Source organism: Macrotis lagotis, chromosome 3 (genome assembly GCF_037893015.1).
Source record: "Macrotis lagotis isolate mMagLag1 chromosome 3, bilby.v1.9.chrom.fasta, whole genome shotgun sequence".
NCBI classification, from domain to species: Eukaryota; Metazoa; Chordata; class Mammalia; order Peramelemorphia; family Peramelidae; genus Macrotis; species Macrotis lagotis.
In genome coordinates, this window is record NC_133660.1 from 102,414,889 (window position 1) to 102,440,817 (window position 25,929).

Below are 25,929 nucleotides of genomic sequence, written 5' to 3' on the forward strand. Positions count from 1 at the left end.
TTCCAGATTTACCGTGTAGAGTGTTGATAAAAATAATATAAGTGGGAAGTGATTTTGCAATAGTATAATCATAGTAAACAACTGTTAAGCTGTTGTACTGAACCCAATATGAGGACTATGTTTTTAGAGTGTCCATGTTCTATCAATCCATAACTAAAAAATTATTAAATGGTCATTGTATTCTAGGTGCAATGCTAGGAACTTTATTTTTCATGTGTTTTATTTTATTTTATCTTTCCCAGGTTACATATAGAAACACATTTTAACATTCATTTTGAAAACTTTGAGTTCTGAATTCTCTCTCCCTTCTTCCTATTCCAAATTCTATTTGAGAAAGCAAATAATTTGATATAGATTAAAATGTGTAGTCATGCAAAATATTTCCATAATAATCAAGTTGTGAATGGAAACAGAATCCTCCCCACAAAAAAGAAATCTCAAGAAACATAAAGCCAAAATAAGTATTCTTCGATTTTTATTCAGACGCCAACAGCTCTCTCTCTTGCTCACTCACTTACTTGCTCTCACTCTTGTTCTCTCGCTCTCTTGTTCTCTCTCTCTCCATCTGAGGATTAATAGCATTCTTTATCATTAATCCTGCAGAATTGTCTTGGGACACAATGTTGTTAAGAAAAGCTAAGTCATTCATTGCTGATGATTCTACAATATTGCTGTTATTTGCATACAGTAAATTTCACATTGTGTCTACTCATTTAAGTCTTTCCAAGTTTTACTGAGAGCACCATGCTCATCATTTCCTATGGCAAAATAGCATTCCATTATAATTACATATTACAATTTTTTTCAATCATTCCCAACTGATGGACATCCACTCAATTTCCAATTTCTTTCCATGTGAAGAGAGCTGCTGTACATATTGTTATAGATATAAGTTCTCTTCCATCCCATTTATCATCTCTTCAGGAATACAGATCTAGTGACATTGATAAGTCAAAGGGTAAACATGAATTATAGCCCTTTGGCCTTAGTTCCAAATTGCTCTAATAAATGGTGGAATCATTTCTTAATTCCTCCAACAGTGCATTAATGTCTAATTTTTTTCTACATCCTCTCCAATTTGTCATTTGCCTTTTCTGTCCTATAAGGTAATTGAATAGGTAAAAACATAGTACTGCAGAATTTTTCTAATTTGTCTTTCTCCTATCATTCGTTAAGTTAGGACTTTTTATTTAATGTGGTTATAGATAGAATTGATAACTTTATTTGAAGACTTTATATCTTTTGATTATTTTTTTTAGGTTTTTGCAAGGCAAATGGGGTTAAGTGGCTTGCCCAAGGCCACACAACTAGGTAATTATTAAGTGTCTGAGACTGGATTTGAACCCAGGTACTCCTGACTCCAAGGCCGGTGCTTTATCCACTACGCCACCTAGCCACCCTATCTTTTGATTTTTTAACAATTGGGAAATGACTTTTTTACAAATTTAACTCAGTTCTCTATGTGTTAAATATGGGACATTTAACCAAGAAATTTGTTCCAATATTCCTCCCCCCAAATTTCTATTTTTAACTGTATTTACCTCCATTCTATTCCCCCACTCCCATTTATTCTCTTCTTTCACTCTGTCCCTTCTCAAAAGTATCTACTCCCTCCCAAAATCTGCTCCCCTTTCTATCCCCCCCCTACTGTTTTCCCTTTCCCTCCCCCCTCCCATTTTTCTGGAGGTTATGATAGAGTTACTCAATTGAGTTTGTATGTTATTTCCTCACTGATTCATTTCCCATGAGAATAAAGCTCACACAATCCCTCCTCAACTCTCCCTTGTTCCATTCCCATGTGAAGCTTTTTCTTACTTATTTTATGTAAAATAACTTATCCCATACTACCTTCCCCTTTTCCTTTCTCCCAATACATTCTTCTCTCACCTTTAGCTCCAATTTTAATTTATGAGCCCTTCATATTGAACTCCCACCTGTACCCTGTCTATATATACTCCTTCTAACTTCCCTAAGAGATCCAAAAGTTCATGAGTTGAAAGCATATCCTTCCCATGCAGGAATTTAAAACAGTTGAAGATCATTAAGTCCTTTAGGATTCCCTTTCCCTAGTTACCTTTTTTATTCTTCACACAACTCTTGTATTTGAAGAATATTTTTTTTGTTCACATTGGTATTTTCATCAGTAGTTTGAAAATCCCCTATTTCATTTAATGTCCACTTTTCCCCTGAAGGTGTATACTCAGTTTTGGTGGGTAGTTGAGTCTTGTTTGTAATCCAAATTTTTCTGCCTTCTGGAATATCTTATTTCCAAGTCCTAGAATCCTTTAATATAGCAGCTGCTAAATCTTCTGCTATACTTATCCATGATAATTGAATTGTTTTTGACTTCTTGAAGTATATTTTTTAAATCTGGGAATTCTGAAATTTGACTGCAATATTTCTGGAAGTTTTTATTTTGGGACCACTTTGAGGAGTGACTGGTGGATTCTTTCAATTTCTAGTTTACCCTCTAATTCTGGAATTCAGGGCAATTTTCCTTTAAAGTTTCTTAAAAGATAATATCAAGGGGTGGCTAGGTGGCACAGTGGATAAAACACCAGCCCTGGAGTCAGGAGTACCTGGGTTCAAATCTGGCCTCAAACACTTAATAATTATCTAGCTGTGTGGCCTTGGGCAAGTCACTTAACCCCATTTGCCTTGCAAAAAAACCTAAAAAAGATAATATCAAGGATCCTTTTTTGATTATAGGTTCATTCAATAATTCTATAATTTTAATTCAATAATTTTAAAATTATCTCTCCTGGACCTGTTTTCCAGATCAGTTGTTTTTCCAGTGAGATAGCTTACATTATCTACTAGTTTTTCATTCTTTTGATTTTGTTGTATTTTTTCTCAATTTCTCATAAAGTCATCAGCTTCCCTTTATCAATTTTAAATTTTAAGAAATTATTTTATTTAGTGAGTTTTTGTATCTCCTTTTCCATTTGGACCAGTTTCTAATTTTGCTTTTTACAGCATTTTTCTACTCATTTTTTTTATATCTTTTTCCATTTGACCCTAATTTTTCATGATTTTACTGCATCTTTCCCATTTTTCTTCCCAATTTTTCTCTACCTCTCATACTTGATTTTCAATACCCTTTTTGAGCTCTTCCATGGCCTAAGACCAATTCCTAATTTTCTTGGAATCTTTGTTATCTTCTGAGTATGTATATCTTTCTTACCATTATAGTAACTTGCTTTGATTGATTTTTTTTTTCCTCTACTGTTTGCTCATTTCCCAAGTCTATGACTTGATTTTAGATCATTGTTAAGCTAGAGCTCTGCTTTTAGGGTGAAGAATCCATTTATTTGCAACTAGTTTTTGAGATGCTTTTAGAGACCTGTAAATCTTCAGTTTTTCCATGGTGGCATGATGTAGTGAGAGATTTTTGTCACTCTCCCAGCCTTTGCTCTGGTCTGTGGATGATAACAAATATTCTTTTCTACCCTGGACTATGAGGAGGGTTCCCTGCTGCACTGCGGCAGCAAACTTTATTGTTCCTTCTCTTCCTAGGTCTATGACCCCAAACTGCAACCCAGATCTGCATGTGGGCAAAACAACAATGTCCTTTCTCAGTGATAGCAAGAGACCCCTGCATTCTCTTTTTGACTCCTTATCAGCTATGGGAAAAGATCTTCAGAAGAATTTGCCAATACTAGGCAATATAGATTATGACTAGTAACATGAGACATTCATCTTAATGAGCTGGATGTATATCCATTGGAAAATGAATAAAAGCTATTTAGAGAATAGCCAATCAATTAACATGCATTTATAATGTGGCTGCTGTATTTCAGTTACTTTGCTAAGTGCTGTGAATATGAAAAAATTCAAAAGATAGTCACTCAGGGGCTTCATAATCTAATTCTTATTACATTTGTAAACAGTGATTTAGGGAAGATGAAAAGAAGAAGCCTTAACAATTAGTGTAATCAGGAAGACATCTAGCAAGTTGAGTTGTACCTTGAATTGAACAGACATTTCAAAAGATAAGAAGAAATAAAGGATTTCAGGGCTTAGGGACAGCTTATGAAAAGGAAGCAAGGAAATTGGTAGCAGAATGCTGTAATTTGGAAACATCAAGTAGTCCAGTTTGAAACAAAGAATATATAATCAGTCAAGATAAATAGGAGAGAATCAAAGTGTGAATGTCTCACTTCTCTAGTTATACTTTCATCCATCCATCACAATAAAAAGAAAATAAAAATCTGTCTTTATCAAATGAGTAAATTTCAGAAAAAAAACTTGCATGCTAACTGTTTTATGTCTTGGTAAAATATTATGAAGATACATACCAGACAGAATGCAAAGGAAAGAAAGGAAGACAAGAAAATTTTGGAAATGCATCACAATCATCATTTTAGATCAATAGGAGATCTTATAAGCAATACAGGGCAATCTCCTCATTTTTAAACTGTAAAAATCAGAGTGAAAAAAGTTAAATGATTTATAAAAGGACCTAATATAGTGATGGGTATTAGGATCACGTGCTGATCACTCCAGAAGAAAGTATTAATGTCCTTAGGGACAAAAGAACTTTGTTTCTCCTTCACAGTACCAAAAAATTTCACTGACCTTACATTTGTCTTCCACTTCTAGGATCATGGATTTAGATGTAAATTGGGCTTGAGACAATTTAATTAAACCTTTTGATAATACAGTTGAGAAAAATTAGACCTAAAGAGATAGAATTATTTACCCAAAAGTTAACTGTAGAGACAGAATCTGAACTAGATTCTTCTATCTTTTAACTCAGAATTCTACTCCCATGGAGCATGAGAGGCTGCTTTCTTAAGGTCATGATAAGTTATAATTTATCGTCTCTAACTTCATAATATTTATTCTATTAATTACATCTCTATTTTGAAGCATTTAACTTTTGTATCCCTTAATCAGTCTTTCATTTAAAATTAAGATGAAATAGAGTTTGTAGGGAAGAAGTAGTAGGTAGCAGTCATCAGGGCTACAAATAAAACATAGTTTTTTTCCCCACTACACTTTGCAACATCTCTAACTTATGGTCTGAGACCCTGAAACTTTTAGAGAAAGTGTTAATCCTTAAATGTGTAATCATAGGGTAAATGTTTCCTGCTTAAAACTTGAAAGGCAGCTAATTCTTTGCTGGTTGCTGAGCAGCTAAGAAAGCAGTATGTCGAACTGAGAGACAGGTTTGAATGAAAAAACACATGAATGAATAGAATCATTGTAAACTTTAGCCTCATTTTTCCCCTTTAGAGGAGTGAGATGGGACCAAATCCAAAGTTAAATTAAACAATTGTTTAGAATTCTTTTATGTGTTTTAGGGAATTCCTGAGAATGTTTGTTCATTAAATGCCATTCCTTATGAGTTATTCATTACTACTACAGAACTAAAGAAAGCAGTTTTCTGATATAAAATTAAAATGTAATTATTTTCTAAATGAATTTCCCTAAGGAAATCAAATGAACATGCCATGTAAATCATATATATGTACAAATTCACCATGGTCAACCTTTGATATTATATTTCATTTAAGATCCTTGTTTATTCCAGAAATATATATATATATATATATATATATATATATATATTCATTGCTAATTTCTGATGTTTTCCATATTCTGCATATTTAATTCTTTTTGATGATGTTTAAAAAAATAGAAGTGAAGTGACTTTTCCAAGATGACCTTTTGAAAGGAAATTTATCCTTCTAATTTTAACTCTAGCACTCTTATAATTACACCTTACTGTCTGCCCTGTGTCTCAGTAGCTTTTTAAAAAAATGTGGTCTTTTGTCAAAAGGACAATGGGATCATAATATCATAGATTCATATGATGAATGATGCTTAGATTTTCAGGCCATCCTTATTAATTTACAGGTGAGGAAACAAAGGCTCAATATTAATATATGTTACAGGGCTTCTGATAGTTATTCAAACCTAACAAACAAACAAAAAACATTTTTGCAAATAAAGAATCATTTTCAGACTTTGACACATTTCTATGTTTTATTCCAGCAGGAAAAAAGTCAAGAAAGTTCACGAAACAAAGGTAAGGACTGATCTTTTTAAAAAAATCATTATCTTTCATGTTATTGTGTTTGTAAATGTTACTTTATCACTGGCTGCCTGGTTGAAAAATGTGAATCTTTAATGAAAATTTGAGAATAGCAATCAAAAAACATTTATGTATTTTATTTCTTCTTCAAATTGCCTATAAATTCTGCTAGATTTAATTTGTGGAGACAGAGTGAGGGAGAGAACTTGGTGTGAGTTGAGGGAGGGTAGATTTGAAGATGATGAGTTGGTATTATGGAAATCATCAATGCCTTTTGTACTATAAGGGATCTGTGGAATTTCTTCAAGATGTTTTTGTTCAATTGCTGGGTTTTTTCTGGGACAACATAGTGGTAGCAGCATCTTTAAAGGGAAGTGTTTACCTAGTAGTTCATTGAGATTTCTTACAACTCTACCATCATGGAGAATTATTTCAGATTTTACCATAGTTTTCCTGAGATGTTAAGGGTCTAGAAATAGTGATAACATCAAATGGAAATTTTTGAGCTATAACAATTTTAGTAAGACATTGTGAGGACCAAAGTGCTCAGAGAGATGAGATTTAAACAAGCATAGTACTTTGGCCCAGAAAAGAGGGACAATCAACAGAAATAATTTCATAGAATTATAGAATTTGAGATAAAATGGAACTTAAATATTGTTTAGCCTAGAGAAGAAAAACTGGAAACCTCCCTCCCCAATTTGGCCAAAAACCTCCTGAATAGGACCTGAAGCAAATTAGAATGTAATTGGGTAATATTTAAGAAAAGACAATAAAACAAATAATGTTCATTTGTGGCTTTTAAGTCAATATACAGAACAGGGATCTATTTCTATTTGAATTCAATATCACTGATAATCTAATTTTCATTTGGGGTGAATTTAGTTGATCAGAACTTTGAATACCATAAGTGGAAAAGGGTTTCATGTGAATATCAGTTGAATTTGGGTCAATCGGTCCTGAGAGATATTTGAGCATCATTCTGAAGGGACAGGCAATTGTATCTTTTTTCCCAGAGCAAAAAGGAGTTAGATAGCTGAATTGGCAGATTGGTAGAGATAGATACCACAAAGTGTCCAATGCTATAATGCAATCAGTTCTAAAGAAGATCGTAGGAGCCCCAGAAAGAGTTGGGTTTTTTTTTTTAAGGGCAGGGACTTCCTGAAATGGTTTCATTAATTTGAAAGGCCAATACTTTGGCAAACACTGCAATTCCAGCAGTGTACATTGAGCTCTCATTTAGACTACAGATTAACGTTAATATACTGTCAAAAGTTTGTTGCCAATAAATTATCATTCTGAAGAACAGATCATCAAGAGGCAGATTAGTTTTACACCACTGTCAACAGTTTGTCACCTGAAAAGCCTTGGTGATAAGGAAAAGACTTGATTCTAAAAGGTTAAGTTCTCTCATTGATCACCAATGGCATGTACTACTGTCCTGATCTTAGTATGACAGGTCACTAGGCTCACATTGGATAGTGAGAATGGCATCTTTTCACAATACTCTTTCATGGAAATCAATCTTATGTGCAAGTCATGACAACATTTTCCTGATAACAGTCTTCTTCACTATCGAAAGACAACTTCCAACTGACCAACCATAGGTAGTAATAAGCATAACTCATAGATTTTTCAAATTATTTTTTTCCAGTTAATGCAAAGATAGTCTTCAAAATTTATTCTTTATAAGTTTTTGAGTTCTACATTTTTCTACTATTCTCTCTTCCTTCCCCTCATCTGTGGCCTGTGGCAGTGAACAATCTGATTGTATATGTACAATCATATTTAAAATTTCCATATTAGTCATGTTGTCAAAGAGGAATAAGATCTAAGGGAGGAAAAATAACACAAGAAATATACATATATACATTTATATACATATATGCATAAAATGTGTATGCTTTGCTCTGCACTCAGACTACATAGTTCTTTCTCTGAATGTGGATGACATTTTTCATAACAAGTTTTCAAGATAATTCCTGATCACTGAACTACTGAAGGGAGTTGCATAAGCCATAATTGATCCTTTCTCACTGTGTTATTAATGTATGCAATGAGCATAGTCTATATTTAAACCTAGATCCATCTAACTTAAAATTTAACTCTTTCTCTCTCTCTCTCCAATACCCTGATGGGGACCTTGAGATATACCTGGGTGGGTGCTTTAGCTGTGGAATTCTAATTAATGAGGTAGACTCTATGTTAATTGTTGACATCACTTTATACGAAGTAACCTAAAGGTGGCAAAGCATACAACTTTAAGAGAAATATCTATTTAGAAGTCCTAATTTATAAATCATAAGATTGCAAAATTTTCAAATCTATCAATTGCATTTAGGAAATTAATATAATATTAACAAGTACATGTCATTTGTCAGCATATTTAATTATGTGTGTTTGTGTATGTCTATGTAGAAAGCACATTAAGTTCTTTAAAAGTGTATTAGTTGGGGGCGGCTAGGTGTTGCAGTGGATAGAGCACTGGCCCTGGAGTCAGGAATACCTGAGTTCAAATTCAGCCTCAGACACATGATAATTACCTAGCTGTGTGGCTTTGGGCAAGCCACTTAACCCCATTGCCTTGCAAAAATCTAAAAAAACAGTGCATTAGTTTCCAGAGTTTCTTTCATGTTTCTGCTGAACTATATATATATTTCTCCTAGGAATTCCAAAAGTAATTGTATCCATTTTCAGAAGGCATGAGCAAACTTGGTTAAATATGTGGAGTTATTGGGCTTATTTATACTCAAAACAGTCATATAAACCTTCAGTTTTATGGCTATTTTACTGTACAAGGGAATTTCAATCCCAAGATAGGCTGTGTGATATGCATTCAAGTGATATATGCATTTTAGTTATACCCAATGTATACTTGTTATGAAAAACCCTACTGTGCTGAATTCATCTTAAATCATATTTCAATAATGTTATTGTAAAAGTTATATATGTGATTGCTTTGTCCTTGATACCCCTTTGCCATTGGCAATATAAATTACTTCATTGGCTGCAGGAAAAATAACAACTTTCAACTTAATGCTTAAGTGAGTCTTTTTCTATTCATTTTTTTTTTGCTAAGAGGTATATGATACAAGATAAATGCCCTTTGCCTCTCAGCATTCTATCAATGCATTGCTCAGAAGAGTCACATATATTATGGCTTACAGGCTACTGAATTTAAAACAAATCAGGCATGTGGATACTTCTGTACATGTGTCCTGATACTTCCCAAGAGGACTCCAGATTTTTTATGCTAGTTATATGAGTCCATGTAGACATGCTTTTACTTGACTATAAAGTTGACTTTTTCTTACAACTTTTCTTTTTTATTCAACATCTCAGGAAGCATGATGAGGCAAGAAAGTAATAATAATATGCCTTTAACTGACTAAACATATCAAGCAAATTAGCAATACTTTTGAAAAAATGTTAGCTAGATTTACTAGATATTGGCAACTACTTACCATTTGGCAGAGTTCTGAGGTTAAATTGATAATCTGCTTTACCAGTGTATTTGGTGGAGGAAGGAGGTTAGAATCCTTTATCTGTTGATTTTTCTGTGTTCTGTGCATGCTTTTGCTTAAGTCAACAATATTACATTGAGGATGTTGGAGATATATAAATAAAATTTTTTAAAAACAAAGTACTCCTTAGAAAATGAATAGTTTTTCTTTTTTTCCCCATGAACAAAAATATTAATAATTTAAGATAATAGTCTCTTGATTATCTCTTAAATTAATCTATGCTTTGGATTTGACTATAATTTAACTTAATCCTTAGATATTTTTTAAAAAAACATGAAGTAAAGAATGTCAGTTTTTGTCTTATGTAGCAGAACCTTGTTTAACAAAGGAGGACCTCATCATTTTGCAATAATACTCATATTTTACCTATGCTATTTTAATGAATATCATGGGATTTATGTTAGTATTGTGTTAATGTTCTTTTTGCTTGCTTTGTGTTTCAAGTCTTAGATTAATAAAGTTAAGGAATTTTATTAATTGTATGTCTACTATATTATCAGTTAGCAATCACAAAGAATATTATTTTGTTCAATTTACGTGAAGCATATGGTTTGCAGATACATTTGGGATCACATTAGCTTTCTAAGAGGTCTTAGAAGCCTTCATTTTAAAGGTAAGATGTTGACACTCATAAAGGTTAAACAATTCAACCATAGGTGCACTGATAGAATTATGTTATAATTAGAAGTTTGGTACAATCAGAGTTTGAAACCATGTCCCAGATTTCCAGATGAACACACTGGCTTGCCACTCTGATACCTAATCAGCACAGTGGCCTATTCACCATGATAACTATTTTGTATTTCAGAAAATTTCCACATAGCACAATAGTAGTAATTTTATTCCTATAATTTTAAAGTCAAATTTATGTGGCTTCAATAAGTCTTTCAGTTTGGGAAGAAATTTTTTAAAAGTACATTGATGGCCACCTTTAGGTGATTGCTTGCTGCTTTAGGCAGAAATCAAAGCAGGATTTCAGGCTATGTTATTCTCTCTCCACTTTAATCCCATTAAACCCATTTTGCTATAAACAACTACAAGGTAGCTCAGTATTTAGAAAGCTGGACCTAGATCCATGAAGATTGGGTTTCAAATATGACTTCAAGCATTAACTTAGGAGTTACTAATTAACTTAAGTTCACTTTAACTCTTGCTGTTTCATTTTTACTAAATTCTAAAATGGAGATAATAATATGATGTTTTTTGAAAGAAATAAATGAGATAATATTTGTAAAATGTTTAGTTCAATGAATGAAAAAAAGTTGCCACTTAATAAATGCTTGTTTTCATCCTACCTATCAAAACATGGGAATAGGGAAAAAGAAATTCTTATGACTCTAGAATCCTATCCTAAGGAAATGTGGAGAGATGAATATGTCTAAGAACTGAGATGAGAATACAGAATAGAGAAATATTCAGGAGAAAAGAATAATTGATTTTACAATTTTGTTATTTTATCAGAGTAGGATTTTTGTTTGTTCATTATAATCATATTTTTTTTTAAATCTGGGACTCTGAGCTATAGAAAAGAATTGTTAATTACTTTTATTTTAATTTCCAAGAGCAGAGAAAAAAGATTAATTCGGAGAAGACAAATTATAGGACCTCTCTATAGATAAAGCAACAATATGACCTGAGTAGAAACTGTACTGAGAGTACAGGTGCCTCTTTCCTTCTCATTTTTCCAAAAACTAGGGTTGAAAAAAGAAAAAAAAAGAACCCTATTGTATAGGAGAAATTGAGAGAGTGGCCAGTCAAGGTCAAGTTAAATTAGAAGTTCCATAAAGGAATTAAAAATATATATCATAAAGTATTATAACCATGAAGTCTATATTCTCAGCTGTGATGGCCTTAGTATATGTTCATATCCAGCCAGAGTTACAAAGAAGTTGCTATTACTTTGAATATCTCATTAAAATGCCCTTTGTTGGAATTTACTTAGTAAAAGTTAGAGATGGAATGACTCCTAATGATATGGTAATCCTATAGTTATGGCAAGCAATAAGTTTCCAAATTTTTTCTTTTCTTCCTCTATCTTCTTTACACTTTATTTCCTTTTTTTATTTTTTGTGCTTCTTTACTCCTTTCCTTTCTTTTTCTGGCTCTCCTTTAGTCTTTCCTTTGTTTTCTAATAATCTTCCTTTTTTTAAAATTTAAAATATATAAATGTTTCCAGGTGTTCCTCAAGAGTTTTCACATGTAATGGCTTAAAATTTCTAAGCTCCCCACTCCCGCTCCTTATTCCACAAGAGGTGAGCAAAAGGGAGTTTCTGCCCTTGGATTTTCACTTCAGTGGCAAACAGTATCCTGGGGAGGTTGCACAATAGGTTTTGCCTTTTAGTCACATGGGGAAGCTATTATTGACACTTAAAGAAATAATATTATACATTCACGCATTAGGATTTTTTTTCAAAGTAATGGGGTTAAGTGTCTTGCCCAAGGCCACACAGCTAGGTAATTATCAAGTGTCTGAGGCCGGATTTGAACTCAGGTAATCCTGACTCCAGGGCTGGTGCTCTATCCACTGGGTCACCTAGCTGCCCCCACACATTGAGATTTAAGATGACCTGGGTGCCTGGAAGTCCATTAAATTGAAGCTTTATATTGTTAAAATCAAATAATTTATATATGGAAGTGAAATAAGAGTTATGTGTCTATGAAAAAACTGCTGCAAAGATTTAAAATACTGAAAGTCAAGTCATGAACATTAGCAACATCTGAGTTTAAAAATAATTATCTTTTTGTTTTTGTTTCTGTAAGGCAATGGATTTAAGTGACTTGCCCAAGGTCATACAGATAAGTAAGTATGAAGTCTTTGAGTTTATATTTGGACTGAGGTCCTCCTGACTACAGGTCCAGTGTTCTAACCACTGTGTCACCTAGCTGCCTCTCCCTCAAAAAAATCCTCTTTTCAAATATAGGATAAGTTCCAGACAGCAGTTTTTGTGAAAAAGTCACATTGTGTGATTTATTCAGTTACAAGGCCTTTCAATGTTAATGTCATATGTCAGAAAAAACTGCTATTCAAATTGCATTAAGAGAAATGTAGTAGTCAAAATATGGTAGGTAATTTCTACCCTGCTGTATGCTAATCTCAATCAAAACACATCTAAATTTAATGGTGTTCAACTCTGGATACCATATTATAGAAAAAAACAACATGATGGATCTTGTGAAGAAGAACTTGAGGAGGAAAGAAATAAAACTATATCATACAAAGAGTCATTGAAGCTTGAAGGAAACCTATTTAACATGAAAAAATATATTATTTAGAGGGGAACATAATAGTCTTCAAGTTTTTGAAGGATTATCAAAGGACAACAGAACTTGTTCTCAGAAGAAGCAAAGTATGTGGTAATTACAAATGAGTATATTTCTACTTGATGCAAGGTCAAAAAATACTTTCTCACTATAGGTATATTAAAGTGCCTGGGTACAGTACTAGATTCCACCTGGAGGTTTTCCTTGGAACTGAATATGCCAACAACTTCTCCAGGAAAGATTCAGTTCTAATAAAAGGCTAAGATTTCCTTGTTATAATGACAGCAATCATATAGAATAGTTAATTAATCACTGAGAAGATTTTCAAATTGATTGATTCATTTGATCGTAAGTATAAATTGGACATGCAATAATAATGTATTTTATACCTATTAATTCATTTTTTTTCCTTTGGGAAACTCAAATATCCAGATATTGATATTTGCAAGGGAATGGCAGGATTATATTGAATAGGAGTTACTAACCATTTTTGGAATTATGGATCCTCTTTTTAGTTTAGTAAAGTTTGTTGACTGATATTCAGGATAATATTTTAAATACATAAAATACATTTGATTTGAAAGGAAATCATTTTGAAATAAAATTTTGTATATATATAATGTAAGCATACATACATATATATAAACACAGATATACATATGTGTATATATACACACATACACATATACATGTAAACCTCAGATTATAAATGTAAAGGCATATAATGAAAGGAACAGAACAGGCATTCAAGAGAGCTCAATTATGGTCAAAGCTCCTCCTAAGTTGTTGGATTTTTGGAATAAGTGACTTAACTTTTCTGGGTCTGTTTATTCATTTATATGAGGAAATTGGATAAAATGATGCCAAATAGTTCCTCTACATCTAAATTCCAATTATGTTAGATATTTGTTAAGTACCTGATCTGGGTCGATCAACAGAAGTTATTTAATCTCTAGGATCTAATGACCTTATATAGATGAAAATGTCAGGTAACAGCACAAGTCAGTAAGTAAATACAACAAATCTGAATTACGTGACCTATTGCAGTGTCTCTCTTCTATCAAGTCCCAATGAAAGACCTTCCTCTTTTCAGAAAACTTCCTTCACTTGCCTTTCCCTCATATGCCCTAACAAAGGTGTAAATGACTTCTTCAAATTTCACATAGTATTTTGCAGTTTAATCCTCCCTTGTATCATTATCGTTTTGCACATAGACTTCCTTCCAGACCCCATATTACAGTTGTAGATTTCTTGATCTAAGTGTCTATGTTCAGTGACAAGAATATTGGTCTTGGAGTCAGGGGACATGGCATTAGATCTTACCTTTTCCAAATGTGATAAGGAGCAAGTAATTTAACTTTTCTGGGTCTCTGCTTCCTCAATTTACAATTGATGTCATTTGGATCCTTGGAGTTCTAAAATACACAGTTCTGTCATGAATTATATTCTTAACATATTACCTAATATCCTGCCATTGAAAATTCTTTTTAAAATGTGGTTTAAATAAATTATTATAGTGTAGAACAGAGGTTCTTAGCCTCTATGATTGGGTGAGTGTGTGTCTGTGCCTATGTGTGTGTGTGTGTGTGTGTCTGTGTATGTGTGTTAGGGGATGGAGCTTTTTGGCAGCTTGTTAAAAGCTATTGAGTCTTATTAAGAATAATATTTGGAAAATATTGGAAATGCTTTGGATTCAAAATAAACCAAAGTATGCAAAAATATAGCCAGTCATGTCATAAGTATTGTGCATAGTGTAGATTTTCTACTGTTATATATATTAGGTATATATTCAGGCGTGAGGATAGAATGGAAAAGCTGAAAATCTGAGAGTAAAAGCTGTATTTCTGATTGGTAAAGTAGCAGAAAGATTGTCTTGCAACTCTTTTCTGACTCCCATAAATACAAAGTTTCTTCCAATAGAATAAATAAATGGAGGTTCTGAGTTTAATTGTTTTTTTTTTCAATTCAAGGTCATACTACAAGTAGACAAAAGAGCTGAGAATGAAACCTCAAATTATGATTTCCCAAAGCTGCTTAGTTGAACAACATTGCATGAACAAATCAAAATATCCCATAAACCTCAAGGATGGTAATTCATCTATATGAGCTCTTTATGAGACTTCTTTTCTAATTGCTGAGTGTCTTTATGTTTATGAAATACAATATAGCTAGTGCCATAAGTAATCTTGGAAATAGTGGTTGTTACTGTTGTCTTTAGTGCAGCATCATTCTATTTTTAATGGATTACAATGTGGCATATTATGAACAGTGCTTTGTTTCCACTTATAGAGAGTGGCAGTTGAGACAAATAGGTATTTGAAAGATTTATGGTGACTCTATTCCCTTCCTTTAACCAGGTCATATTTGTAGTCTGTGGCTAAATAGAGAAACTGAAATTACTAGCATTCCCTTCCTTTCCACCAGTTGCAAACAGGTGAACTAAAGGACTGACAGTTGTTTCTTATAGTTTTCAATGAAAATAAAACAAACTAGTGCAACTAACAGTAACAGTTCATCCCAATAGACTGTTGTTAAAGTCTTAGAGAAAATAACTGGAAAGAAATTGAATGGAATGGAAGGAAATTAAAACAGGTAGAAACTTTTGTAGACATTAACAATTGTTTTGGATTTTAATAGGATCTATTTGTTTAATCCAGTAATTCCTTCTATTGAAAGAGTATTTCAGAAATTAAATTACTTATCATGGATTACTATTGATTTTGAAGGTGCATAATATCATTATCACTTGAGGATTATCTGAATATTCAGATAATCCTCCTGACACCTACTTAATGATAATTCAAATTTATGTAACCTGTATAATCTATTTTACTTTATACTTAACTTTTTAGTATTATATTTTAATGTGAATATAAAATGATTGTTTTACAGATCAGCTTCATAAATAATAATTTTCTATTAATATGAACAAGTTGGCAACCTTTTCTGATTGTATGATTGAACATCTGTTCCATTTATAGTCTTTTACTAACAAAAATTCAGAAACTGTCATAGGGAAGGGAATTGTATTTAGTTGTTCGGAAAGGAAACTGAAAACAACTATTGCAGGTCATGCCCATATTGTATGCTTACTTAAAAGACTTGCTACTCCACTGAACTTCACTATTTTAAAAAGAACTTTACAGATTCTATGGTTAGCTGAGATCTATTATTTATTAAGAAAACAATTTTTTTTAAAAAAATGTGCCAGTAAAAGGAATTTGCCTTCAATGATAATTGATAATAAAATAATGCCTTGAAATTATTTCAAAGTCTATTTTTTAAAGTAAATTATTGCTAAACACCTCTTTAGGAATAAAACATTCCTAAAGTGTTCATATGCTAACACTTGAATATTCCTTAAATTGTGTTATATCTAGTATGTTTCATGAAATTACTCTAAAATTGAACATATTTTAATAGTTAATTATTAAAAGCCAATTAACTTATTGATAAAATCTTTATACCGTTTTTCATATATTAATGGCTTCCTTTAAAGAACTGTCTAAAAGATCCAACCAAAAGATCATAGATTCAAACCTGTACGGATTGTCAGAGGTTATCTAGTCTAAATCTTGTTTTATAGAAGAGGTAAAATGAGGCTTAGAGAGATAGTGATTTGGCCAGGTATGAAATGGCAGGGGGAGTTTCAATCTCAGGTTCTCACTCCTAAACAAATATGGTTACAATTATATTACATTGAAAGTCAAACATTGAATCTCAGGTTAAATTGGGAGGAATAAAATGTCCAAAAATTACAACTATAGAGACCATATAGCCCAGCACCTTAAATTAACAGAAAAGGAAGGTACAAGGGTACAAAGGAGTTAAAGAATTAAATAGATTGAATTCAGGGCAGACATGGCACCCATACTGGAGTTTGAAGGAATTGAAATATGTAAAGGTGTTAAGACTGAGGAGACAAATGTCCATTCTAAATGTGCCATTTACAGTATGCAAAAAAATATGAAGTTCATCACTCAAGTAATTCAAGGTTAAGAAAATTTTTTTGAAAAATATACTAATAAAATAAATATGCAAAAATACTTGAAATAATGAAAATCAGAGATCAAGAACTCAAAATTTTGATGATTTGCATGCACTGATATATAAAATTAAAAAGTCATAGTTTAAACATGTATCAATGAACAAGCAAAAAGCATCTATGATGAGCCAGGCAGTGTGCTAGCTAAGTATTGGGGATAAAAAAGAAATAGAAGATAGCTCTTGTTCTCAAGGAGCACACAGACATAGAGAAGGTTACATGTACACGAATATATACAAACAAATATTTCACAGGAAAAAAAAGAAATAATACAGAGAGGGAAAATACTAGAATCAGAAAAGGTTTCTTAAAGAGATAGGATTAAGATGAAGCAAGGGAAGTCGGGAGGAAGAGATGAGAAGGGGTGAACATTAAAAATCATAGAAAATAGTCAGTGAAAATCCTCGAGTAAGAAAACTGATTCTCTTATTTGAGGAATATCAGAGACTAATTTGATAAGTGGATTAAATAATCAAGGAACACAAGGAGGAGGAGTGTGAAGCATGAAAACTTTTCCAGGTGAGGAAGTAATGAAGGTTTTTAAAGAGGAAGTAGATAATTTTATTTTTTATGTGAGTGTACTTGTGCTTATGTGTGTGCATGTGCTTTGGAAAGATCATTTTGCCTGGGGAGCATAATGTATTATATATTTGCATATATTAGATCTATACATACCACATGCATTTGTAGTTCAAATAGCATTTATGATCCTTGCTAGTTGCATGACCCTGGACAAGTCATTTAATCTCTATTTGCCTCAATTTGCTCATCTGTAAAATGGGATGAAAATACTAACACCTACCTTTAAGGGTTATAAGGATGAAATGATTTGTTAATTAGGTAGAACCATTCCTGACACATAATAAGTACTATATAAATGTTAGCTCTCATCAACATCATCTTAGCATTATCATCATAATTATTACCTTCTTGATGAAGGTAAGATTTTTAGCTGAAACTTGAAGGAAATCCAGGAATCCAGAATGTAGAGACGGAGACAAGATGAACAGAAAGAGCATTCAATGGATAGCCAGTGAAAATTCATGGAATCAATAGATGGAATGTCTTATTCAGGAATATCAAAGATATTTGTGTCACTTGTCTATAACATGCATGAAGTAAGAAGCATGTGTAGAAAGGTAGGAAGTGGCTAAATTATGAAGGATTTTAAAAAAAGTGAGATGAATGAGAGCCTGTAATGTGCAATCCTGGATAGGAAGTATGCCATAGTCAGACTTGTGCATTACAAAGATCATTTTGTTAGTCCATCACTTTGGAAAACTAACTAATTGTGCCTTGTATTATTCACATTTAAATAAGTGAATCTAAATTTATAAAATGTAATAAATTTTCAGTTTCTTTTTCAACACTTCTTCAGGACTTTTTTTTATTCATATAGTTCTTAGACATGTTTCCTCTTTTATGGTCATAGTGTATTTACTCTTCGGACTTTCTGTTTTCTTTTTAAACTCTATAAACTATTTCCATATTTTTTTATATTTGTCAGTTTATACAGTATCCACATATTCCATTAGATTACTGACCATATTTTCTTTATTGTGTTTTTGTGGAAGTTTTTTTGGTAATTAGAAATTGTGGTGTTATGAAAAATATTTGCACAATTTTGTTTAAATTTATAATGCTTTCAGAGTATATTCCCAACAATGGAATTATTATTTATAGTTATTTAAGTTGAAAAAATATTTTGAGTAGGTGATCACTTTGTACTCTTTCATGATCCAAATAATTTAAAGTAAAGATGAGTTAGAAAAATCATTTTTGGTTTTTGTTGGTATAATAGCATAGTAAATATTAATCTTCTCTCTCCATACAGTTCCCCAAGAATGTATGGAATGTGTTCCTTGGTAATGCTGTTTTTGAGAATCCCTGATTTCCTAGCATTAAGGTGCTATTTCCTCTATGAAGAGGAGGTACTGTTTCATATTTTTTTTTACATTTTTGAAGCAGGTGTTTAAAATATTTATTGAATTAAATATACATTTTCAATTCATGCAAAAACATTTGTATTTGAAATATCATTTAAATGTTACATTAGGTTATGTTGATAACTAATTAAAATGATATTCCAATCTGAAAACTTCTTGAGTCAAGGGTAAGATAGTTTTTTTCTTTCAAAAATTTCACCTAAATGTTTTGCACATATGTATTACATATCAAATTGCTTTCCTTCTTAAGAAGGGGATAAGGGAGGGAAGGAGGGAAAGAACATGTATCTCAAGGTTTTAAAAAGGAATATTAAAATTTTTTGTTTATATTTAATTAAGAAAAAATATGATGAAATGAAAAAAATATCAATTCTCCTAGAATAAGAATGGTAGTAATAAATATTTTCATTAAGTGGTTTATTATCCCAAATTCTATTTTACACTCTTGATTCTTTAATTCTTAATACTAATGAGTATGACAAATTTCCAGTTTTCCAAAGATCTGAAATGCTTTAGCTAAAGTGAGATTCTAAGCTAATAATATTAAAAAAATACCAAAGCTTAACTGTATGATTCAACCTAGAATGTTTGCCATGGAAGTAATTTTCTCTTCACAAGAAATACTTTGAATTAAAACCTTTCCTGATTCAACCTACAAATATATCTATTATTAAGCATGATGGGCTAATTTATTTTAAGCAGATCCAAACTCTTTCCAGTTACTTCCTTTCTCCCATTGTGTCTCCCAGTAATAGAATTTGAGTAGGGGGATCAAAGAAAGATCCTTTTATATGCTGAATACTTTATCCACATACCACCTTTTCATGCTTTTGATCTATTCTGAAGTCTCCCACTCACTGCAATTTCTAGTATGCCTTTTTGTGTTAGTTCATTTACCCATAATAATGCTGGCAAAAATGCAATAGATCTAGTTTTTGAACTAGGACAGTTAATTTTGAGAGACTATGTACTTTAGGATTTAAAAAGAGGACTGAGACCCTAAGGACTAAACTAAAGTTATAACTCTGAAATATACTGACTATATTCCTTTGAGAAAGCCACTTAACTTCAAAGTAATCAAAGATTATTTGTTAAAGCTATAATTTTCAGAAAATGTGTATATCTACTGTTGATTTGTACACCAACAAAATTACAAGACTTGAAAAACAATACAAGGCCATCTAAAAGTTGTAATACAAATAAAGACTGTAAGTCATAAAATTATTCTAACCTTCATCCTTATAACAGTATGTGATAAGCTTTGTGAATTGTCAGGAAAGAGTTGGATGGACAAAAGAGAAAATAAATGGATGATTATCCTGGAGACAGAATCAGAGCATCCTACTGGACCCTGTGCTTTTTTTTGTCCCCAAATCTACTTGCCCGATGTACATAAGAATAGAAAAGAAAATAATACTGTTTAACATTATGTTTTTTTCTGGTCCCATATGTCTAAGGATGTTTCACAGGAAATTAATAACCCATAAAATCTAAAAATATCTGGAGTCGATCTTGGAGATTATCATGTCATCATGTCCTGGTTTCCTTTTTTAATCTGTTTTTAATGTGTGTGTGTGTGTGTGTGTGAGAGAGAGAGAGAGAGAGAGAGAGAGAGAGAGAGAGAGAGAGAGAGAGACTACTTTGGTACTCTGATAAAATTTATTTTCAGGATAGTGTTTCTAAATGTATAAAATAAAATACACAGGATTAAATAGAAAACCAATAATATGGAAATAAAACATCACAAAATATCTGAAATTTATCCAGATATAACAAATTAAAAATCATTTATCTAGTTTATTCTCTTTGTTTTACAGAGCAGAGAACAATCTAAAGATATTGTTTGATTTGTCCAAGATAACAAACATAGTAGATAGAAGGATTTGTATTAAAATTGCAATACTCTGAATCCAGACCTAGTTTTTTTCTTCCACATTATTCTATAATCACTTGATGTCACATTCATGTAAGCTAAATGTCCCCCAAATCTTCGTTTATAACTACCTGGTGACTTTACATTGTGGGAATTTCTATGGTCATTAAGCCATAGTTCTAAAGTTGGAAGGATTAGCTTAGGTTATCTATTATAGTACCTTCATTTTATAAAAGTAAAATTCACAAATGACTTGTCCAAGGTCACAGAGAAAAGTAACAGGTTTGCATTTCATCTTAAACCATTGCCTTTACCTTTTGGATTGATGTCTCATCATATAGGGAAATTTGACTGTCTAAAAGCAATTTTCCAGGTGATCTATATTGCCAAAATTATTTAACTGTGCATACAAAACCTTTGAGCCCATAATACTACACCTAGTTCTGTATCCTAAAGAGTTCAAAGTCAAAGGATAAGACTAATATGGACAAAAATCTTTACAGTACTCCAAAACTCAAAATAAAGCAATTTCTGTTATATGAATTCAATGAAATAGTATGCCCCAAAGAAATAACAAAATAAGCACCATGAAAGGAATCTGTCAAGAACTTTATGAACTGATGCAGAATAATATGAAAGGAACTAGAAGATCAATTTATAAATAGTTGGCTACATTATGTTAAAAAAATCTTAGAAAGACTAGAGTGTTGCTCAATGTTTTGCTAAACCTCGAGTCTAGAGGAATGAAGACAAAACCTTTTTTATCTCCAGCTAGGCAGAATATAGAATTCAGATCAAGAATAATTCATACTTGTTGGGATATAATCATGCAGAAATTGGTTTTGTGAATGCTTGTTATGAGGACTTTATTTTTTTTAGGGTTTTTTTTTTTTCAAGGAAATGAGGTTAAGTGGCTTGCCCAAGGCCACACAACTAGGTAATTATTAAGTGTCTGAGGCCAGATTTGAACTCAGGTACTCCTGACTACAGGGCCAGTACTCTATCCACTGCACCACCTAGCCATCCTCTTCTCTTTCTTTAAAAAAAAACTAGTATTTTATTTTTTCCTGGTTATATGTTAAAATAATTTTTAACATTTGCTTTTCAACTTTTGGGTTTTGAATTCTCTCCCTTCCTCCCAACCTACACATACTACTTGAGAAAGCAAAGAAATCACTATAGATCAAAAATGTGTAGTGAAGCAAAATATTTCCCTAATAGTCATGTTGTGAAAGAAAATATAGACAGTCCCTCCCCAAAAAAGAAACATCATGAAAAATAAAGTTCAAAAAAGTATGCTTCAGCCAATATTCAGACACCATCAGCTCTTTCTTTAGAGATGGATAACATTTAGTCCTTCTGAGTTGTCTTGGTCCCAATACTGCTGAGAAAAGACAAGTCATTCATAGTTAATCATCCTATAATATTATTGTTCATGTTATATAGTACATAACAAATTGCATCTGCTTATGTAGAGTTTTATTGAGAACATCCTGTTAATCATTTCTTAGAGCAAAATAGCATTCCAAAATGATCACATTCCATAATTTGTTCAGCCATTCCCTAATTGATGGTCATCTCTTCAATTTCCAATTTGTTGCCACCAGAAAAGAGCTGGTAGGTATTTATTTTTTTTAACTCATTTGGAATTCAGTTGAGTAAGGGCACTGCTAGGTCAAAGGACATGCATAGTTTTAGAGCCCTTTGAGCATAATTTCATATTGCCTTACAGATTGGTTGAATCATTTCACTGTCTCATTGTCCCTATATTTCCTCTAAGATTTGTCATTTCCCTTTTCTGTCTTATTAGCCAATTGAATAGACATGTGGTTATACCTCAGAATTGTTTTAATTTCATTTTTCCAATCAGTAGGGAGCTTGAATATTTTTCATATGAATATAGATAGCATTACAAACCTCATCTGAAAACTGCTTATATATTTTGATCATTTATTAATTGGATAATGGCTCTTTTTTATAAATTTGACTCATTTCTCTAAGTTTGAGAAAACAACATTTATCAGAGAAACTTATTTCAATAATTAATTCTTCCCATAGTTGCTATTGCTAACTGTATTTCCCACCATCCTATTCTCCCACCCCATTTATTCTATTCTCTTCCTATCCCTCCTTAAAAGTATTTTGCTTCTGACAGCCTCTCCCTTATATATGTCCTCCCTTCTATCTTTGCACTCCCCCTTTTCTCTATTCCCCTTTCCTCCTGTAGGATGTTAGATTTCTATACTCATTTGAGAATGTTTGTTATTCCCTCTTTCAAACAATTCTGATGAGAGTAAGATTCATTCACTCACCTTCACCTCTCCCCTTTCTCATTCTCTCTATAAAAGTTTGTTTTTGGCTTCTTTTCTGTAAAATAATTTATCCTATTATGCCTACTACTTTCCCTTCCTCCCAGTACATTCCTCTATCATTCCTTAATTTTATTTTAAGGTATTATTCCTTCAAATTCAACTGTCACCTATGCCCTCTCTCTCTAAATATACTCCTAAGTACTCTGATGAGAAAGTACATTTCAATTATCTGTATCATCTTCCCATGTAGGAATATAAACTATTCAACATCATAATTTCCTATTTGATTTCTTTTATGATTTTTCCTTTTTTATTTGTGTTTCACTTGAGCATTTTTGTTTCCCTTGAGTACCATATTTGAAGATCAAATTTTCTGTTCAAATCTGGTCTTTTCATCAGGAAAGTTTGTAAGTTCCATTTTTCATTGAATGTGCATCTTTTACCATGAAAGAGTATGTTCAGTTTTGCTGGGTAGATGATTCATGATTGTAATCTTAGATCCTTAGCTCTCTAGGATATCATATTCTAAGCCCTAAGATCCTTTAATGTAGATGGTGCTAAAGCTTTTGTTATCTTTATTGTGGCTTCACATTAAATGAATTGTTTCTTTCAGGTTGTTTGAAATATTTTCTCCTTGAACTGGGAACTTTGAAATTGTTGACAATATTCCTGGGAGTTTTCATTATAGGATTTTTTTTAGTTTTTTGCAAGGCAATGGGGTTAAGTGGCTTGTCAAAGGCCACACAGCTAGGTAATTATTAAGTGTCTGAGGCTGGATTTGAACCCAGGTACTCCTGACTTCAGGGCTGGTGCTCTATCTACTGCACCACCTAGCTGCCCCTCATTATGGGATTTCTTAAAGGAGGTGATTGGGTGGGTTCTTCCAAATTTTATTTTCCCCTCTGGTCCCAGTAAATAATTTTCTTTGATAATTTCTTGAAAGATGATGTCTAGAGTCCTTTTTTGATCATGGTTTTTAGATAGTCCAATGAGTTTTAAATTATCTCTCCAGCACCTATTTTCCAGTTACTATAATGATATATTTCACATTACTTTCTAGATTTTCATTCTTTTGGTTTTGTTTAATTTTTTCTTGATTTCTTATAGGCCATTAGTTTCCCTTTGCTCAATTATAAAGTATAAGGAATTATTTTCTTCACTGATCTTTTACCTACTTTTCCATTTGACCAATTCTATTTTTAAGGTATTCTTTTCCTCTTTGACTTTTTGTACCTCTTTTTCCATTTCATCCAAGATATGAATTTCTTCAGTATTTGTGTGTGTATGTGGTGTACATGTGTCTCCTTTACCAAGTTCCTGACTTTTATTTATGAATTTTTTTTGCAATTCATTTCTCTTCCCAATTTTTCCTCTACCTCTCTTATATTAAATGAATTTTTTCTTTCAGGTTGTTTGAAATATTTTCTCCTTGAACTGGGAACTTTGAAATTGTTGACAATATTCCTAGAAGTTTTCATTATAGGATTTTTTTTTTATTTTTTTGCAAGGCAATGGAGTTAAGTGGCTTGCCCAAGGCCACACAGCTAGGTAATTATTAAGTGTCTGAGGCTGGATTTAAACTCAGGTACTCCTGACTCCAGGGCTGGTGCTCTATCCACTATGCCACCTGGTTGCCCCTCATTATGGGATTTCTTAAAGGAGGTGATTGGTTGGGTTCTTCTGATTTATACCTTTCAAACCATAGATCAGATAGAGTATTTTTTGATCTATTAATTTATCTGTGGTATCACTCTTTATGTCTAAATCTATACCCATTTTGACCTTATTTTAGTATACGATGTGAGATGTGGATCTATGCCTAGTTTTTACCATGCTATTTTCCAGTTTTCCCAACAATTTTTATCCAATAGTGAGTTCTTATTCCAGAAGTTGATGTCTTTGGGTTTGTCAAATAGCAGAATGCTGTAGTCATTTACTGCAGTTTCTTTTGAAATTATCCTAATCCACTGATCCATTACTCTATTTTTAAGCCAGTACCAGGAAGTTTTGATGACTTCTATTTTGTAGTATAATTTTAGATCAGGTGCTTTCAGGTAATCTAATAATTTTAAAATTAACTCTCTTTAATTCTGTTTTCCAGGGAAGGTGTTTTTCCAAAGAGACATTCCACATTTTCTTCTGTTTTTACTATTTTGGTTTTGTTTTATTGTTTTTGATTTCTTATAAAGTCATTACTTTTCAATTGCTAAATTCTAATTTTTATGCAATTAGTTTCTTCAGTGAACTTTTGTACCTTTTTTTCATTTGGCCAATTTTTCTTTTTAAGTAATTTTTAAATGAATTTTTGTGTCTTTTCCACTTTGTCTAGTCTGAATTTTAAGGTGTAATTTTCTTCAATTTTATTTTGTCTTTTTCCAATCTGGTGATTCATTTGTCATGAATTATTTATATCATTCTCACTTCTTTTCCAATTTTTTCTCTACCTCTCTCACTTGATTTTCAAAATTATTTTTGAACTTCCTCATGGCATGAGACCAATTCATATATTTATCTTGAAAATTTTGGATTAGGAGTTTTGACTTTTTTATATTCTTATGAGTGTGTGTTTTGATCTTCCTTATCACCAAAGCACATTTCTATAGTCAGAATTTTTTCCTATTATTTGTTCATTTTTCTAAACTATCCTTTGACTTTTAATGCTTTCTAAAGGTAAGGATCTGCTTTCAGGGTGGATAGTACACATTCTAAATTCCTAGCATTTTATATATTTGTTCTCAGAGATACTTCTTAGGACTTGTAGATTTTCAGTTATTTCAAGGTGGTATGATCTAAGCAGAGGTATTTATTACTCTCTTGGTCTGTGATTTGGTTTGTGAGTGACTGCCAGCACTTCTTTCTATCTGGAACTGTGAGGGGTGCCTATTCTCCTTGCTGCAGACTCTGGTATGCTAATGATAATGGGACCAC

At 32.2% G+C, this 25,929-nt stretch overlaps 1 protein-coding gene across 1 annotated transcript in view; it reads left to right on the forward strand.

Annotated features, from left to right (window-relative positions):
- FSTL5 (follistatin like 5) overlaps positions 1-25,929 on the forward strand; it is a 1,020,077-nt gene that overhangs the window by 168,841 nt on the left and 825,307 nt on the right. The window contains exon 3 of the mRNA XM_074227423.1: positions 6,001-6,034. Coding sequence (XP_074083524.1) covers positions 6,001-6,034 — 34 coding nt within the window. The remainder of the gene's footprint in view (positions 1-6,000; positions 6,035-25,929) is intronic.